This window comes from Phalacrocorax aristotelis, chromosome 7 (assembly GCF_949628215.1).
Source record: "Phalacrocorax aristotelis chromosome 7, bGulAri2.1, whole genome shotgun sequence".
Lineage (NCBI taxonomy): Eukaryota > Metazoa > Chordata > Aves > Suliformes > Phalacrocoracidae > Phalacrocorax > Phalacrocorax aristotelis.
Genome location: NC_134282.1, coordinates 43106330 through 43125903, shown reverse-complemented (window position 1 = coordinate 43125903; position 19574 = coordinate 43106330). Strand labels below are relative to the sequence as shown.

The 19574-nt window shown below is 41.2% G+C and overlaps 2 protein-coding genes across 10 annotated transcripts in view; both read right to left on the bottom strand.

The window, feature by feature from the left end:
- The window catches only part of SLC12A1 (solute carrier family 12 member 1), a 52808-nt gene extending 44389 nt beyond the window's left edge, over positions 1–8419 (bottom strand). For 2 of the 7 annotated variants that reach the window (XM_075100399.1, XM_075100406.1), the window contains exons 1-2: positions 8299–8419; positions 4700–5295 (exon numbers count right to left, since the gene is read on the bottom strand). In XM_075100399.1, coding sequence (XP_074956500.1) covers positions 4700–5110 — 411 coding nt within the window. In that variant the 5' untranslated portion in view covers positions 5111–5295; positions 8299–8419. The other 5 variants (XM_075100402.1, XM_075100403.1, XM_075100404.1 and 2 more) reach the window with 5 other exon arrangements.
- A 2580-nt stretch (positions 8420–10999) lies between these two features.
- CTXN2 (cortexin 2) lies at positions 11000–16137 on the bottom strand. 3 transcript variants are annotated; one of them, XM_075100396.1, is made up of 2 exons: positions 16048–16137; positions 11000–11382 (listed from the first exon to the last, which is right to left on the bottom strand). In XM_075100396.1, exon 2 carries the CDS (start codon positions 11326–11328, stop codon positions 11080–11082), a length of 249 nt encoding a protein of 82 aa, XP_074956497.1. In that variant the 5' UTR covers positions 11329–11382; positions 16048–16137; the 3' UTR covers positions 11000–11079. The 3 variants fall into 3 exon arrangements, with proteins under 3 accessions (XP_074956497.1, XP_074956498.1, XP_074956496.1); XM_075100397.1 differs by lacking the exon at positions 16048–16137 and adding an exon at positions 13013–13098; XM_075100395.1 differs by lacking the exon at positions 16048–16137 and adding an exon at positions 12651–12738.
- Positions 16138–19574: the final 3437 nt, after the last annotated feature.

Below are 19574 nucleotides of genomic sequence, written 5' to 3'. Positions count from 1 at the left end.
AGCACCATGATTTGTTTCTTGTGTGTTGAACAGGAATTAGTCGTGGTACTGAAGTTTATATTCGATGCAATTGCTGCTATGTTTCTTTTTATTTTTATTTTTTTTTTAACAGAAAGTTCTGACTGGTTTTGCAAGGAATTGGCACTAGGTCAACTATTGCCAGGTATTTTCTGGGTCCTCTGCAAAGACGTTCAGGAAGGACCATGCACCTTGCTATAGCCTGGCAGAGGGTCAGGAGCATGTGCCACTTCTGGAGAGGGCTAAGGATGTGTTTAGCATTTGGAGGGAGACAAAGATATTTCCGGATTAGCTAAACATGTCAAGGAGGGGAAACATCTGTGATTCTGTGAAGGATATGAGGTTTTTCATCTTGCTTAAGCTTCAAGGCTGTTTCTGTATTTTGTTCATGGACTTAAAAAAACCCAACAAAGAAATACAAAATAGACATAAAGACCAACTGTATATGATGCTTATGCTAATGGTTGGTCTCCCCCCTCATGGATGGGGCCTCTAGTCACTATGATGCAAGGTTGTAGAATGCCTTTGACACAGTAAATCCAGGATTGTGCTCACAGATGAGAAACAAGTGACTGGATAATACATTTTGACATGGATTAAACTTAGTGCCTATGACCCTTTTAGCCCGAAGTGAAATGGGAATACAAGATCTATTGAAAGCCTGTGACTTTGAGCTCCTGAGTTACTTAGATAATTCTGACAATTCTTACCCTAAAATAATGACTGTGTTTGCTCAAAATATATTAAATTATAAAAGTAAGTTAAGGAGGATCAGCAGAATATTATGAGGGTTTTTTTGCTACAGAGGTTAGAATTTCAAAGACAAAAAAATAAAAGGGTTTGGTCTTTGTACTGAAAACAAGTTGTTTCCTATTTACTTTGAATTAATTTGTGCTCTCTATGCCATTATCATAAATTATGGCCTTAAACCTTCCATAAATGCATTTTAAATTGGTGTGCTTTAGTGAATGATTGGTTATTTACCAAGCAGCTCCACCTGTGCTACTCATGCATTAAGGATGTGGAATAAAAGTGACAGAACATTTTGAAAAGGTACCAAAATAAAAAGTTAACTGCTTTTTAAAAAAAAAAATAAATTCCTTTCCTTGTTTCAGAACAGTGTAGTCTTCATCTCTCCTGGGGCTAAAGATGATGGGCTCATCAAGTCTCCGTAACAAGTGTGGAGAATAGCCAAGATGAAGAAAGGTTAGATGACTTTTTATGTAGGGTAGATATTAAGCCCAAGTAATTATCACCAGCCATCAGCTGTGAAATAGCACTTAAACTATTTTTTAGGGATCTAATTGGCGTTTTGTGGCTTAATGTGTGCAAAAACTGACACGTCTTGCTAAAAGATGATACACATTTGACTCCAGCAGTGTGAGAACTAGATATTTGAAGTTCCTTTCAGCCTGCCTTACATTCTGACATTTGAAAAATTACATATTTAAAAAAGTTTATTAAATATTAATATTTATCTTCTGATGTTAAGCCCAGCATCAAAGCACAATGGGAATGCTTATGTGATGTTTAGAAATCTGAAGTCAAACATATGTCACTTCTTATCAGAATCTGGCGTCAGGCTTTGACAGGACAGTCGTCTTCAACAATTTGAGTTTCAAAAAAGCTAGGGGTGACGGGGGTGGGATTCCCTTGTGCTATGGTATGGTATGGCAAGCCCAGATTTTAGTGTTAAAGTAAAAAGGAATAAAGCATCTTCTCCAGAACTGCTTCTTGGGCTATTAGTCTAACCCCTGTACACACTCAATGTGGCATTCCATCCCCTCCTTAGTGGCAGCTAGAGAGCCTGCTCTACGCAGGGGCTGGTGGACAGGCACTCCATCCAGCTGCAGGTACTGCTTTTGCCTCCTGATAGGAGCTCAGCCTTTTCATACCATCTTAATTCTACTCCTTACTAATCAACTATTTGGTGAGCTTGTGCTTGTTTATTCTTCAGAATAAGCTCTGTAGACAGAAGTGATTTGTCCAAGGTCACAGAGCGAGTCCATGGGACAGCCAGGAACAGACTCCAGCCATGCTAATGGTGGCTTGTTTGTTCCAGTGCTGTGGTTAGTGGCTCCCAGGCCAGGGCCACAACTCCGCACATAATGGCACAGCAGGTTGCCAGTGTAACAAAAATCCCATTACCTCTGACATTCACCTTCCTATTTTGAGACGCGTAAGACTATCCTTCTGTAAGCTGGATACTGGAAGAAACCTGGGAACGACCAAGCTAGATGATGCTCTTTTCTCTTCCCTAACAGTCCCAACCTGTGACGCAATTTTCCCTTCATTTTATTCTGGGATGGAATCTGCCTGCTTTTTAATCTTCTCTAAATAAAAGCCTTAAAAAACCCTAAACAAATGTATCTAATTTTGTTTAAAATAAACAAACCATTGTGAGAAGCAACAGAAAAACCCCTGAATTTTCTGGTAATGGTCAAAACTGAAAATCCCTTAATATGCTAATGTTCAGTACATGTTCATTCGGCATTACGTTCAAAACCAGTACACTATTTTTCTCCTCTCTGGCCACTACTGAAGTAAATTATTTCTGTAAGAGGAAGCTTCTTCTGGGTATGGAAACACGATTAGTCCCTTGAGAGGCAGCTTACATATCTGCAAATGAGTAGGGATACCAAATTCATATTATTCTTCTTCACATCCACTTTGCATTCATTTTTGGGAGTAAATGATCACCCAGGTAACCTGTTTTTCCTTTCTATGTAAGCCATTTTATGCAGGTCTGTGGAGACCTTAATTTAAACAAGTCGGGCCAAAACCAGGAAGATGTTCTAAGAAGATCCTAAAGAGTCAGGTCCTAATTTCTTAATGGCTATTTTTTTGCTCGATTTCATTACTTCATATTAATCCTCCTTAGGACAGGTGAATCTCCAGAAAACTGGAGTTTGACTAAGATCTGGACCAGCATCCAAAAATCAGATGCTTGTCCAAATTATTCAGACCTCAGAAGTATGTAAAACTGAGCGGAATGGTGATGCAAGCCTGTTTTCTCTGCAGATGTCTCATTTCACTATTGCCCAACACAAAAAAAAAGAATAGGGGGTTTTGCTGCATGTCAAACGTCTAGTCTGAGACTGAGTGTAGAGGTGATCCATCTCTTTCCAGCCCTGCCCTGACAAGTACACAACTAAGAACCTCAAAAAAGGTTTGATTTTAGATCTGTAAGTAGGTGTATCCTGTGTCTCCTCTGTTTTTTTACAGAGAACTTGGTATTGCAGCTTAAGGGGGAAGAATCTAATTTTACCAGAGTCACTAGAGTATCATATTATTCCACTGTTTTGCAGTAGGTTTTTAAATAGTTTAACTGTTTCAAAGTGCTTAATCTAGTTGTTCTTGTCCCCAGAAGTTCTCATTACAGCTTTCCACACTATTTATTTCGCATGGAGCTGATTCTTCCAAATAAGGAAGTTAAGCCTTAAAAGATCTAGGTAGGGGAATAGAGAGCAGAATACTACCTATCTGAGGCAATAACACAGAAGTTAGCGAAAATCTGGTATCTGAGAATATTACCAACCTCTCAAATTCTGTCCTATGGAAGTTTTGAATGTATAAACCCCAAAAGATTATACCTGACCAATGTATATTCTTGTGGCAAGTAGCCATAGAGGGTGACAAAAGTGAGGATTATCATGATAAAGGGCATGTTTTGGTATTTTATTATTCATTTACTGTAGTGCCTATGTGGGGAAAAAAATGGAGCAAACAGGAAGAGACTGCTAAGGGGAAGTTTTTTCCATAAAATCCATTGGTCATATGTAGCAATAGTAAACACCTACATTGTGTTAACCAAAAGTAGGTTCACTCAGAAGGGGAGAGGAGAAACAGCCCTAGAAAATCTTTCAAAGGCTGGTTACCTCGTTGTATTGTGTTTAGTAGTTCTCTCTGTAAGCATATTTTACATGGATATAGTCCCATCTGTTACATGAGCAAAGTCTAAACATCTCTTCTATGTGATAAATTAGGAGGAATTTAGCCAAAGTATTCCTTTATAAATGCTTTCCATGTAGTCATTCAATAGGCTTTTCAGATTCTCTCCAAATTCATTGACATAATGAGCATGAAGACCTAAATTCATTCACTGAATCAGTACCTGAAAACTGTTGTCTGCTATCCCTCTACTGAGCAAACACCTCAACCTCAGCAATCTTGTTCTGGATTCTTTCTTGCTGTTTGAATGCTTTGTTACAGCAATAAATAGGTAGTGCTTTGGATTTCTGATTAGATGAAATTGCATTTATTGCACATAATGGTTTTTATAATACTTATATATATTAATGAATACAACAGAGGAATCTGTGTAACTCAGTTATGCATTGACGTTAAATTCAAGTTTAAAATAAATGTGAATAGTATAACTTGGTTACATTTTGAATTGACATTCAATGTCTGCTGTCATAACTCTTAAGTGAAACAGAAGAGATTCAGTAGTTTGATACTTTAGAAAAGACTAAACTATGTTTTTCTGCTAATCAAGTACATTACTATTACCTTTTAATAAAAATCTCTGTTCAGCTACCAAAGGAAATATGGTAAGTGATTACTTGTACTTTCTCTCTTGGGCAAGGTCCATGAATTTATGAACTTTCTAATACTAATAAACAGAATTAACAGCCTGGAAACGGGATAGAGAAAATTTGTGTCTTTCCTTTCCACTTACCTTTGCCAGTTGTTCATGAATTTCTAATAAGCTTGGTCTGCTGAGCTTATTCCCACTGACACTGCCAGTGTTTCTATAATAATCAATTTTGGGAACTGGGTCCACTGTGTTATGGCCAAAAGTCTGTAGATAATACATTTTAGTGTGAGTATCATAGGGATGTAAACTAGCTTCTGTTTTCTCCCCATTTTGAAGGAAATTGTCATACAAATCTCTTTTTCCTTGTCTGTAACTGATTCTCAGTCTGTTATGTGCTTCATCAGTAAAAGATGTTTCTTCATAATGTGGTGGGTCAGAGCCCACATCCTCTTGGGATGTTTCATTGTTGTCATGGCTTTCATTAATTATGTTAACTTGAAACCGATTTGCATTTGGATCCAAGAATACATTTGGTGAATTATTCATTGACATCTTCAAGGTTGCTGTAGACTTAGGTCACTGATCCGTTTCTCTTCTGTGGCTGCAGCTAGTTAGTTGCAGCTACAGCAAAGGGTTTAGTGCTGTTGCATATGAAATCTTTGCTTTTAGAGTACAAAGTTCTGAGAAATTTTTCTTGAACTCTTGAAGCAGTCTTCCTAATGTTGTCTACTGTGTTTCTGCCATTAAAAAAAAGTAAATAAAACATTTCTATTAACTTGCATAGTTAGATAAATTTTCCACCATAACCTCTTCCCCTCCCCCCCCCCCAAATATCCATGAGATTGTCATCCTACAACTTGTTGAGTAAAAAAACAGTTGAGTCAAAGACGGGCTTTGTGGGGATGTTTCCATCTGTGATGGATGCACTTGACCCCTTAACCAAACTAGCGGTAGTTTGGTGCAGGCTCCAGATGAGGTAAAGACCTAAGCCATAGCCAGGCCGTGAACTCCTCTAGTTTCAATCTGTTATCTGAAAACCCACAAAGGATCAGGGTGACACAGTGAGCATCGATGCATATGAGCTTGGAACACCAATCATGCGATTAACACATGAATAGCAGGTGGCTTTTCCAAGACTCATTTATCACGGAACAAAGAAAGTTGTGGATACAAGGAGTCTCACGCATACCTTCTCCATCACCCGTAATTTGACTACAAGCCAACCACTTTATTCCATAAATACGACAGCCTAATCAAGCCTTCTTTGAGCTCTCCCAGCTAAGTAGCCTGGCTGCATGGTGGTGATCCCCCCTTGAGCTGGGACACCCCTCAAGGCTGCTCCTCGAGGCAGAGAGACCCTTTACCAACAGCAGATCTTTGGTAAGTGAATGATATCGCGCATAACCTTGTAGTTTGGTAACTTTGATTTGTGCCTTGGTAGTTTTGAATCTTTGTTCAAATGATTGTGCCATACAGTAAGAGTGAACCTTGCCATCGAACTTTGTTATGTCACACTTTTACAGCATCATATTAAAACCACTTTTTGCTAGTACCTTTGACAGTGATTCTTTAAGCAATCTAAATCACCCATTCACGACAAACTGGCATAGTCAGCGGGATCTTAAATCAGGATTTGCGACACCATCTATATAAAATGGGCTTTGGATCAGATTCTAAGTACCTAAAATTGATTTTCAAATATATTTCTCAATATTTCTTTTAATAATGCAGTGTTTACTTGAAGCCAGTGAAAATGTAGGCAGTACAAGGGATGTAACACAAGATTGCATTAAATCCATTTACTGTTTACATTCCACTCAAGTATTAGGATACCATGTGTATTTCTCTCATAGTCTAGAATTAAATTTGCATTAAAAGCTTGAATCAAAGACATTTTTTTAAAATTAACTACAAAAGCTAGGCTTTAAGTTTTCAGTAGTTCTGGGATAGTGACAATTTATGAGCAGGCAATTCAGATATAGCAAATTATTATTATTCTATGTAAACAAAATTAATGTAATATGAAGGAATAAATAGATAATTGAAACAGATCCAAAAATAACATTGGGTTTCCTAAATTATGATGAAGGAAATAAATGACTATGGTAAAGTAGTAATTATGGAGAAATATTAACAGTCCTAGGCATTGGAAGATTCATAGAATTTTACACTCAATTTTACATTTGTACATTCAAAACACCCTTAAAGATTAATTGAAAGAAATAGTAGCAAGTCATAAAATCACGCAGGTTGGAAGAACCTTGTGAGTTTATCCAGTCCAACCTCACACTCAAAGCAGAGGGAACATTGAATATATATCAGGTTACTTAGGGCTTTCACCAGTCGGGTCTCAACATTCTCCAAGGACAAATTCCACAACCTGCCGTCTAAGCCTATTGTAGTACCTAATTGTCCTCATAGTGGTTTGTTTCCTGTATATCCTGTTGGAACTTTCCATGTGCTACTCTATCATCTCTCACTCTCCTGCTGTGCACCTCAGTAAAGAGCATGACTCTGCCTTGTCAGTAACCTCCTCATAAGTAATGGGGAGGCTGCCTAGGTTCCCCTAATGCCTCCTCTTCTGGTTAAACAAGCCCTGTTTCCTTATAGGGCAAATACTCATACCCCTGACCATCTTGGTGGCCCTCCATCACACACACACAAGTTTATCACCATCTTTCTTACAGGGGCAGGTGAGGGCGACAGGTAGACAAACTTAGAAGCTGGGTTCCAGGTGCAGTCTGATGAGTGCTGAACAGAGGGGTATGAGCATTCTGCTTGATCTACTGGCTACAGTCCTGTTAACACAGTCCAGGACACTGTTCACCATTGCTCCCAGGACATGGTGCTGACTCCACTGTAGCCTGCTGCTCACCAGGTCCCTTCCAGAAGAGTTGCTCCCTGCCAGTGAGGCCCCAGCCTGTAGAGTGCAAGGGTTTAGTCTGTCCGAGGTGCAGGATTTGCATTTGTCCTGTTGAATGTCATGAGATTCCTGTTGGCCCATGCCTCCAGTCTGTCTAAGTCCCTCTGAGTGGCAGCCCATAGAGAGGTAAACATAAGATAGCCGTACACTTTGCTTCCCACCTCCACTTTCCCACACAGACCCCGCTCATATGCTAAAGCACATTTTCTCACTTCTTCCATCAGCTATAGAAAATATTCTCGTGGCACATCTTTGCTATGATACCACTTTATAACCCCTTCATATTTATGTTGGTTTTCCTGCTTAATGTTTTGTAAGCCTCACAGCAACCTGTTGCATTTATTTAGTTTAGTTTACTTCTACTGGGTTTGGGTGATCAATATTATTATTACTACTACTACTACACATTTCTGATCATAGATAGTACTCTGCTTCCTTCAGCCTTTTAAAGTTGTAAGGGAGTGTTTCATCTTCAGGCATGAAGGAGCAGAAACAGATCTTTTGTAATTAAGGTCAGTGAAACTAGGTTTGTTTCTATCTCCATGACTGAATGAAATCCTGATTCTTCGACGACAGTGAGACTTTTGCTACCAAGGAAAATGATTCTGTAATCTCACTGTCTTATTTCCATAATATTATTATTTTGCTGGGAAAATAAAAGTCTCTTACCTTTCTGCCGTCTTGAAAATAATACTTTGATTTTCACAGTGTATTTCCAGAGGTCTTTCAACTGTTATTTGCTGTTAATTTTGTGTTTCGTATTCTAGCATTACACATAAATAATCAAGTTTACCTTATTCAGGATAATTTAACTTACCGTTCAATCCTGTGTTTTTAGGGGAGGATGATCTGCCTCTTTTATTTGTGTGTGTCGTGTGTCCCTCTCTTTGAGGCATTATAGACTCTACCTTATTGGCCAGATTTTTCTCCTGCTTAATATACTGAATAGACCATCCAATCCCTCTCTTTCAAAACATTTCTAGATGGTGATTTAAAGAAGCATTCTAGCTTGTTAACTATTAACCAGCAAAGGTACCTATCCATTACAATTACTGGGTTTATGGTATTGCAAAATTTCTAAGGGGGGCTGAAAATACTTTTGTTATCTCCATTTCCCTCCCAGCTATGCCTGATTCTGTGCACAGATCATCATCTCTCTATTTTTCAGTTCTGCATACATAGTAACAGTGGTAACAAGATTTCAGGCTTCTGCTCAGCGCATTTTATGCCAAAGAGATTCCAATGAAGTCAGTGGGATCAGTCATTGGTGGGTCCCATTGTCCTACACGCGTTTTTGAACCATTTGCTCCTAACCCCGTGCAAACTTTTACTCGGTATATTTAAGCAAAACTTTTGAAAAATTATGTTCTGTGGTGTATTCTTTCTGGGAAGGCCAACTGCCTTCTTTTTTAAGGGTGCAAAGAAGGGCAGGCAGGAAATGATGCAGCTTTGTAATCATAAGGGAATTTGATTATTGCTTCCAGCGATAGATTGGGTCAAGAACAAAGAAGACAGTATTTGGGTTCTTTGGGTATATTTGCAGTGTTTGCTGTGTAGTTTAGAGATAACTAGGTTATATTTAACCCAGATAACTTAAGTGCCTTCAGCACTCTAACCTGACAGCACAGAGCTCAGCTGTGCTGATTAGGTGTATGTAAAAAGAATGAGTGTGTCAGGTCTCTGCAGTGGATGATCCTAGCCAGCACTAACAGATCACATGGATCAGTGTATTGATATCTGCCTTTGATTTTGTGGTTAAATTAATGAGGATAAATGAAATATACTGAATCTCTGAGGGTCTGGCATTTTTTCTTATGCAGAATCTGAAGCAGTTTAAAAGCTCTTCCATTCACAAAATTGTTTATGTTTTATAATTCAAGTGACCAATGTAGATTAGTGTTGTCTGTTCGTCTCTCATATTCTTCAGACAGGAGATTCATGTCCTTCCGTGTACAATCAAGTACTTCATGTTCCAAATGTCACTTGAGGTCTGCTGTTCCACTGGCCGCCTCTGCTAGTACATAGGGCAAAAGGGACAATATGTATTTTTCCGAATACATGCAAAAGAAACCAACTGCTGTAACTGATCTCGTCTTTGCAAACAGAGCTGTTTAGCAAAAGTGACAATGCTTAAAATTCTGATGCCAACCTTCGTAAAAACGGAATTGAATTTCTGTCAAGTACTGTCACACTTGCTAAACAGCTGTGTATGTGAGGGTGACCTTGAATACCCAGATTTGCGTCTCTGCTTTCACTGCTAGTTCTTCTGCCTTGATAGAATCTCCTATGACTGATTCTTCAGTTTGACAGTCCAGATCATATACTCTGCACAGTTGTAGGAGCACAAACAGAAGAACTGGCTGTGAAGAGGGGCTGGAGAGTAGAGAGATCGCTAGTCAGCTTTGGACACACCCCTTTCGGGGCTGGGTAAAAATGGGTACGCAGCATGACTGTCTCTGCTTTGGCCTTGCCAAGCTGGTGTAATTACTGCTGGGAGCTGTTAACCAGAGAGTTTAAATTCTAGTTTAAACTGATTCATCTTCTGTAATCAAGTGTAAAAAATTGGTGTGCCTTGGCCAACTCAGCTAGACTCTAAGATTGGTTACTTAACATTTACCTTTTCACCTAAATTTTTTAATGATATGGGAGACACTGGTGGACTGGGACTATGGTGGCGTTGGTTCAGACTGGAGTTCTGAGCAGGTGATATAGTTTGTATTGCTGAATGTTTGTAGAATCAAAAATTTCCTTAATGATATTTGTTTCTCTTCCACTAATTCTGTTTCACTTTCTGTTGCTGTAGAGTAGGAGAAGGGAGGCCTAGCAAAAAAACCCCAAACCTCTCATATGAGCAGGAAGAAATAGAACTAAGACTGTTTGCAGGGGACCACATAAAGTTTCATCCAGAAGCAACATATACTGTCCTTATAAACACAGTCACTAGTACAGCACCTGCTCTTCTTGGAAGGTGAGAGGTGAATTAGCAATTGATGTGATCTTCAGCTTTCCTGTTAGTTCCTTATTATTGGTAGTTCGTGGACCAACCCTTGTTACCCTCATTTCAGCAACATAGACATGCACCTCTTGCAGGCACCTCCTCTGAGCCGCAACCATTTGTTGTCCTCCACTTTTGTATTCTCAGTATACAAGCACAGTCTCTGAGCTTCAGAAAATTGTGGCACATGAGGAGGAACCTAATGAGGAACCTAATGAGGAACCTAAGCATTCACTGTTCATAAGTCTGTCTTTTGACCTTCATGTTTCTCTCCAGTCTATCTTGAGACACAGTAGAAATGAGATCCTCCTCTGAAGAGTCAGATATCATCTGATTCTTAAAATACTTTTTGGCCCTTGTAACTTTGTAGTGAATTATTTATTGTAATATTTCTTTGCTGTTAACCATTTCTTATCTGCCATTCCACTGTTCCTCAAACAAAAGGAACACGAAGTGCCTTTTGAGTTTGCAACAAATATTTATTTAACAAAATGGATGCCACCAACATATCTCCAAAATGCAGGTATGTATAACAAATGTAACTACAGTTGGTTTCCAAAATGAAATCAACGTCAAATTTAAGGCAGGATATTCTGTGAGTTTTCATGCAAGAGCATATTCAAATGTTCCTTTATCCAACCCCTCAACTTCATCTTCCCATGTAGATGAAGGCATACTACTGTAGGGGTCTAGCAAGATTTTGAAGCATCTGATAATTAGAAGTCCCAAGAAAACACACAAAATCCCCACAAAGGCAAAGCCAGTTTTTTGCTCTAAAGTCAGAGGGAAGGCAGACATTTCATTGACACTCATGCTGGCTGAAGTGTTGCTGCAGTAATTACTGCTCATCATTGGGCATCACATCCTGGTGACTCTGTGGGATTATCACCTCTATTGCTTCTTTGCCTGCATAGAAAAGAAGAATTTTGGTTAGGTCTAAATGGGGTGTGTATACCTGAGCTGTAACATATGAACATTTGGAAATGAAAACCAGTTTGGATTTTAGTAGCATCTTGTTGTTTTTTCACATTTAAATTAATGTGATAAAATTGCAACTTTTAACCTCTACACACCATCCACTGACTGGCCACTGTTATGAGACAGCAAACTCACAATTTCCTGTGTTTCTATCTCCTCAAAACAGAGCAATTTCAGCACATGGCTATTGCAAACAGCGTTTTGTCAGACTGGACACAAGCCTACAGATTCTGATTAGGCAATACTCACAAAGGTCTCCACCTGGAGAAACCAGTATGTTTTCTGAAATGGGTTTACACCTCAGTCCTTAAACTACTGAAACTTGCATTAACCTCAAAGGGAGTTCCAGCCAAATAATGTGGATTTTTCTTATGCAATTTAGCTTATAAATCTACATAATTACATCCAACTTGTAAAGCATTGTGTGTGCAATTTTAGTGAAGCCTTGGGTTCCATTTTCAGAAAAACACTGTATGCATTTTGAGCTTGTAAGAAAGTGAGCATATTCGTAAAACTGCCCCTTCGCCTTCCTCTATACATGTCCACTCTTGTGTATGAGGAAAGATTGGTGGGCGAAGAGGTAACAGAAGTAAATTCCCTTCCCCTAAATCTTGCTCTGATTGATTTCTCCTCCTTAGTCTTCCCCATTGAATACATATATACCCTGCCATCTTTACAGGCATAGTAAACACCCCATCTGAACATGCTCCTCGTGGAGCTGAGGGGACTGACCCTGATGTGTGCCCTATGGAGGCAGGATGCTCAAGCATCTCCACCTTACCACTGCCACCAGGAGAGCTCTATGCGTTTCCAGCCAGGAGAAACTTTTGTCTTTTTAAGGAGATCTTATGTAAAGATTTTAGTTGTGGGGTGGGAATAATTTTGCTTTATTTTAGGTTTTCCATCAGATATTGAAATCACATCTTTCTTTTGTCTCTGTAGACAGCAGGAGAATTGGAAGGACTGGGACTTCTGAAGTGCCAAAGGACAAAGGCATTTTTATTCTAAGTTTGGAGCTTGAGGGTTTTTGGCTCTTGCTAACACCTATTTAACTAACATGCCTCAGGGGAAAACTCTTTTTGTTAACAATTCAACCATCTTTCCCCCCAGGGAATTCCCAGTATCCATTTATTTCTTAGCAGAGTAATTAGGCCACTCAGAGCTCTGTGCTGCCATGGCTACACTGCTTCAGGTACCTGTGCTGCTAGCCAGTTTAAAGGGAGCTCCAGTATCTCCACTCTGTACTGCCATCACGGCTGAAACCAGCCATATCCTGAGTCAGCCTACAATTAATAACAACAGAAAAAGTGAAAATAAGGTTTGGTATTACTGAGAAGACAGAAATGCACAGGACTTTTATCCTGTTTGGTGTCTCCTTTCTCACATCAAAATTTGTGGGATTTTTTAATATTATCCTAAAGAATGAAAATTTTAAAACAAGGATTAAAGGGGCAAGGCACAAGTCTGTCTTTTTGCAGTAATCCTCAGTATAATAGGTGTTAAAATATATGCTTCCCTATTACAGCCTTTACACATTTGCCAGAGCACAACAACCAACCGTCTGTTTATTCTACAGAGCTGTGTAGGAGATCCTTCCTTGTTTTGAATGATGTTCTGCTCTTTGGGTTGTGCTGTTTTAATTCCTGTTAAGTTGGAGAAAAGATCCAGATATAGCCTACTAGAATTAGAAGTAATGTCAACAACAATCAATATTTATTTTCTGAAAATATATCACAGATAAAGCCCACCTGCTGTATGGATTTTCATTGGGCATAATTCCAATTTTTCTATTAAGTTTGACCTTATATAGGAAAAAAAAATCACAGAAAGTTCAATATCATGAATTTATGTGTCACAAATCAGTTGATTTGGATGACAGCCTGTCAAGGAAAAAAAAATACCTTCCAGAAGTCCTAGGACACAAGGTTCTAAAAATTAAATTGAAGACACATATGGGAAAATGATACATAAACGCTACCTGGGAAAGCCAGACTCAGAAAACCCTGCTGCTATATTGGAAGACACTGAGGGAAGTCTTAGGGATAGGCTGGCCACAGAGAACCCTGCATTTAAGCTGAGTCCAGAGATATATGTATGTGTTTGAGGTGACATTCCTTTATCATAGAGTCATATTCCAAGATTATGACTTCCAGTTTTACTAATTTTGCAGGTTACACACTAGAATTAATGGAATTTGTTGGTACATTATGTGCTTGTCAGGAGATGTTATGGGACAGATCTCTGTGCAAAGCTTGACTGATGCTGAAACATGTAGTGGTAAGAAATGGATATCAGTCTTATCTGGCAAAAGTTCAGCTGGAACAGCTGCATGAGAAAACAGTGGGCATTTTGCTTGGGTGGGGGCAATTGGTTCTGGGAAACTCTAATATGCAGCTTTCTGTTCTTCTCTTCCTTGTCCTGAATTTCAGAAATTGTAATTGAAGCCTTAAAGTACACAGAACATTTTGTTCTAATTATGTATCCCCACCATAACTGTGGTACCAAGACTGACCTTGGGCACCTTTTTATTGTTTTCGTATTTTAGTGCCGCATACAGGTTAGATGTCCTCTCCCAGTTAGTCAGAAATCCTTTAATTTGCTTCAGTGTATGTGTCAAGGGTGAGTCAGAAGACTGTGAATACCAACTAACATGGCCTGGATGCAAAAATCCTTGAAGATAACCTTTAGGGCACTATGATGGGGGCAGGCATTATATGAGAATCTGCAGAGTCATTTTGTAGGGGTGGGTCTCAGACTGATCTCTCTTGACTTTTTTTTATAGGTCAAGACGCTACTAATCCTTTGATTCATTGCCTCTACAAAAACACTGTCATAAAGAAAGGCTCCTTAACATCCTGCTGTGAAATAAAAGACCATTTGAGTCCCCTGTGAAGCCAGAAGAAATAATTGGAGTCCTAGAGAAAATAGGAATGAGGAAGATAGCTCAGCACATAGACCACTGAGATAAGGCAAATGGAGGTATGAGCTTGGGGTACTGGCTGCACCTATGGAGGGCGAAGGGGAACACCATGGGCACTAAGTATTGTAAGGCAGCTGGAAGAAAGATGTTGAAATTCTTATCCTAGCAGCATCACCAGCCCAGCTCTGACAATGTTTGGTGTGGACTGAAGATCCCAGCCACAGCTCTTTGGTGGTTTGGGTGTCACTTTTTTCACACCTAGCCTTCACCCTCATGTTTTCAGAGATACTGAGAAGATGAAGAAAGTAGCCAGTAAGTGTTAAATAAAGACTTCCTCAATAATCTTCCTTGTATTTTGGGTTTCAGTCCTTCCCTCAAAGAACCCCCATAGACTTGGGATTTTTTGTAATGGCTCAGTACTGGAAATGAGTACCTTTGACATCAGCTCAAGCTGGGAGCATCCATCCTTTTGGCATGATTAAGCCTCAGTTGCCTGAAAACTCGCCTCATAAACGATAGTAACAAAATGGACTAAATCAGTTGCCATCTGTTCTGCCCTTGGATATCTGCAGCCCAGATGCTGGTTCATGCATCTGGTCATTCTGAAGGTACTTTGAATAGCTTCAGTCCCAGAGTTGAGTTTGAGTGACAGCAAACCTGACTTAAAGAGGTGTTGGTGTGGTTAGGGATATAAACAGGAATCCTCTGTGAGTTTCAGAAGCACCTCATTCACACTTAACTATCTGGTCAAGGAAACTGAACTGTATTCCAGGAATGCTATTACAGGAATTGGGCATAGGAGTTGTCTGCATGAAAGGATTAGCAACGGAGATCTAATGAAATAGAAATCAGCATAAATTTGGAATTCTCCAAAGGGTCTGAGCTATCTTAACAACACACGGCCAGAAATGCTGCAAAAATAGCTCTGGGACCACACAGCTAACCTGTCATGCTCATGTAAATGCTGCATGTATGTATTCTCTACATTGCTGGGAGAAGACTGTCTCTCCCGTGTAAGGTTTCTAAGACAACATACAGGGAGGTGTAGGGTAAGAAGGCCAGCACAGGGATGCCTAGCAAATAAATAAAAGCTAACTGTCCTGCAAGGGTAGTGAAGCCCCACAAAAACAGGCACTGTTTTTGCAGCACAGTAACTTGGGGTGGAGGCAACACTTTTTCACATAAACAGCATTCCCCTGCAGAGAAGCAGCCGCTGGGCAGTGACATTTCCAGCCTTCAGACAAGCAATGAATTGCAGAAATGAGATTTTATCCTTAGTAAATACACAAGCCCGGTGTCTCCGTTGGACAAGAGCCCCTGTGCTGTGAATTCATATATGTGGTCTAGGTTTGGGTAATATAGACAGGCAGGAAAATACAACGCTCATTAGCATCATCCTTAACTTGTGAACGTGAAAAAGTGTTGGCTGCTTCCCCGGGGATGGAGGCTGCGAGAGACCGAGCACCTGCAAAGCAATTGTTGCTGCAGGATTGCCCGCACAGCCTTCGCTCTCATCGGGCCCGCTTCCCTCGCAGGGCAGATTTACGCCCTGCCCCTCGGCCCGCCGCCCTCCCCCCGCCGCCCCGGGGTGCCTCTGGCCCGCAGGGAGGTGCGGGCCGGGCCGCAAGGTCAGCCCCGCCGCGCCGCCCCGCCGCGCCGCCCGCGCTACGAACCCTTCTCCTCCGCGCCCGCGCAGCCCATGGCGGCGGAGCGCAGCGCTTTCCGCGGCTCCGGGCACCCTTTACCGGCTGTCGAAAGCCCAGGCTGGAGCCCCGACGGCGGGTCCCGGGCGGCGGGGGCGGCTCGCCCGGGTTTCCCTCGCCGCCCGGCGATGCGGCCCCGCCAGGAGACGCTCAAATCATCCTAATTAAAAAATTAAACGCGGCCGCTGCTGCTACCGCCTCCTCCTCCTCGCCGCCCGCCCCCTTGTATCGCCGTTCAGCCGCGCTCCTCTCCAACCCCCCCTTTGCACGGATTAAACTGAGGAGCGTGGAAACTTCCTGCAAAACACTACGTGCCGCGCATCGGTAAGGGCCCGGGCCGCTGCCGAGCGGTGTGGGAGCGCCCTCCTCCTCCTCTCCATTCCCCGACAGGGTAACGGGGCCTCAAAGGCCGGGTGGTCCCTGCAGCGGTGGAAAACGGGGCAGCCGCCCCCGAGTCGAGCGCCGCGGCCGAGCAGCGCGGCCCCGCCGCCGGCGCGCAGCAGGACCTGTAGAGCCGCGCTGGTTGCAGCGCGCCGCTCTGCTCGCTGTGGAACTCCCCGCAACCGGCGAGCGGGGCTTTACGCGCTGATGCCGAGTTGCTTTGCGTGGTGAGCTAAAAGCCCCTTAGGCTGCACCTACAGTGTCCTCCCCGTAGCTTTAACAGTAATAACGATTGAGGCATGGAACATGTGGCGACATATGGCCGGGAGCTGCTGGTGGTGCGGAAGCCTAGACCTCCCTTTATATCCTTTCATTAGCTATGTTTAGCCCATGCTGGTTGTATATTAGAGAGGCTTTTATTTGCCGTAACAGCAGGTGTTTAAGGTGGATAAGGAAAGAGGATTTCGTTTCCCAAAACTGGATCGGTATATTGCACTAATAAACAGCAAATCTGTTTTAAATGATAGTGATTCCATATTTGTATGCCACCCTGATGAATACACCCCTGCGGAGATGCACGTGGGTCAGTGGAACAGGACTGTATCATAGTGTTGTGCATCATGAGATTTTTGAAGGCTACTCCAGAGCTACTAGCAGAATTTGTTTTGTAGAAAATAATTTTTAAACTCCCTATGTTTCTTCCTCCATGCAGTAACATTAGGATAGGTTAAACCTTTTTCTTCCCAGCTCAGGCTGGGAAAGGGTTTTGCATTGCCTGCCATTTTAATGTCTGGCTCTTCTGCTGTGTCTACAGTGGGCTTCTGACCACTGGGTAGTTTCAAAAAAAATGCCTTCTCCAGCTAGTAGTTAACTATGCACTTGCTAATGGTTATTAGTTTCATCTTCTAATATTGTAGTGTCAGTCGTGGTAAACAGTCTGTTGCTGAAATTATAAGGCAAGCTAATTTTTGAAGTGCCTCTCATATTTAAAGATCCATGAAGACTTTATAAATAGAGTGTTTTAAATAGTATAAGATTGTGCTTTCAGAATATGTATACAGGGAGCCTCTTCTGTTCCTAAGGAGCTCTAGTGTTCTTTTTTAGCCATGTCCCCGATTTATTCAGGGCCCCGTGAAGGTCTCTCACTAGAGAGAAGCAGCTGTAGTTTGGGATTTTGGGATTAGCAAACACACAGGAGTTCAGGATATCATGGTGCCTCCCCATCTAGCACAGCTGTGTTAGGAGAGTGACATAAATCCAGGCTTTTCCAGTAACTGAGCATTGCTCTACTTGGAGGACCTTACTGTAAGTAGGCTTTGGGAGTAGTCAGGACCAGTGTATCTGCTCTGGCTGGGAATGAGGGACAATATTGACAGTAGAAATATATAACCTCTGAGTGGGAGCATCTTCCTCTTCTGTCTGAATTTGGGCATGGATGCTGGGTCTTTCTCTACCATTTTTCCTGGAAAAGGTTTACTTGTGGGATCTTTTTCCCTATAAATACGATATTATCCTTTCCTCTCATTATTCTTGTAGGAGTGAATGTTAAGAGATTATTTTTTTTAACTGAAATAATTGCCCCTCTTGTACTATGGCTTTGTGTGTTGGAGATCCACTTTTCATGGGAATGAAACTGGAAAAGAAACTGGCAGCCAGCAACAGGGAATGAGTCTCTCCTTCAGCTACCAGTTGTCAGCAGCAGGCAAATAACACTCTTTCTGTTCAAGATGTTATATTTTAAAATGGAAAAGTGATGGAATGACTTCTTTCCTATATTTCATTGCTTTTTCTCTTGAAAGTCACTAGTTTTGCTCTTGCACAGGAGCAGTGATTTTTTTTTTTTTTGTAAGGCAAATGGGGATAGCAGTGTATGTGTGGCCATTCTGGATACATGGACAAATAGAGCATTCACTACTTTTCACCATTTCTTTATCAGGCTCCACCTTCTTTGTATTCAACAGAACAATAACTTTTACTTCCATCTGTCTTCAGTCGTATTTGCCATTGATTCAATCCTTGTTTTAAGGGAGTGTTAAGTGTGTCCTTAAAGGAGGGCCCTTGAACAGAAATAGAGATTTTATAATCATCTAGTAATTTGGTGTGTTGACCTTGCAAATTCAACTGGCCTAATTTAAGGTTGGGCAAGACACCTTAAGCCAAGTGGGTATCAATGAGCAACAGGCAATAGGGAACTCTTAGAGCTATTAGCTGGTTAATACCTTTTGATGTTTGAGGATCATCTGAGTGGTGTAAGTATCAAGAAAATGTAACTTCTGGGGAATAACTATCTTCATTGTAACTTGCTTTTCAGTTTAGCTTTAAACAGCTGCTTAAGTGTTCCTTCACAAACTAACTCTTCAGTTGCTAGAAATTTAAAATGGGCTGATAAGGGTAGAGTCAGTGAAGAATATCGTGCACAGAAGAAACAGATCAAGTTGAAACTCCCCTCCTGAGCAAATTTAAGCAAGTCTAAGCAAGTTTATGAAACGATGCATCATCAGAGGGCGATAGTATATGGGGGAGATAAAAGCAGGGATAGAGAACCACAGTGAAAGAGGGAGGATTATATATTAATTTATGTATTGATCAGTTACAAGTGGGAATTTTTTAATGTCATTTAATTAATGCTATTTAACATTTTAAAAAGGATAAACACCTCTGTTCTACCCTGAGTTTTTTTCTGTAGTCTTAAAAGATCTGAATCTGCCTTTGTGCAAAGGCAGATTTTACTAGGTACTGACTTCACCAGCAGCTTCAATGTGTGCTTTCCAGTCCTGAGGGTCCACAGGGTACTCCTCTGGTGACTGCCAGGAACGAGGCAGAAGAACAAGTTCTACGAAGCAGTCTCCCCACGTTAAATCCCCGAATAGGCGCAGCCTCCAAACAGGAGAAGTTCAGGGATTCAGAAACTGAACTAGGTTGAAAATCACAGCTTCTCAGTTCAGTACACGAGTGTTAGCGTTGGGGAAGGTGGAAGAGTGCACACATACTGTGAAAACCAACAGTGCCACCTGGTGTGAGTGGTACAGGAGAGTTGGTTCATGAGGAGGGCAAATGTACCCAGGTGCATCCCCAGCTCCTCCATCTCAGGGTTGGGGCAAGTCCCCGGCCAACAG

Bases quoted from the DNA above. Each gene is read 5' to 3' on its own strand.
- CTXN2 (XM_075100396.1), bottom strand. From the start codon at position 11,328: ATGATGAGCAGTAATTACTGCAGCAACACTTCAGCCAGCATGAGTGTC.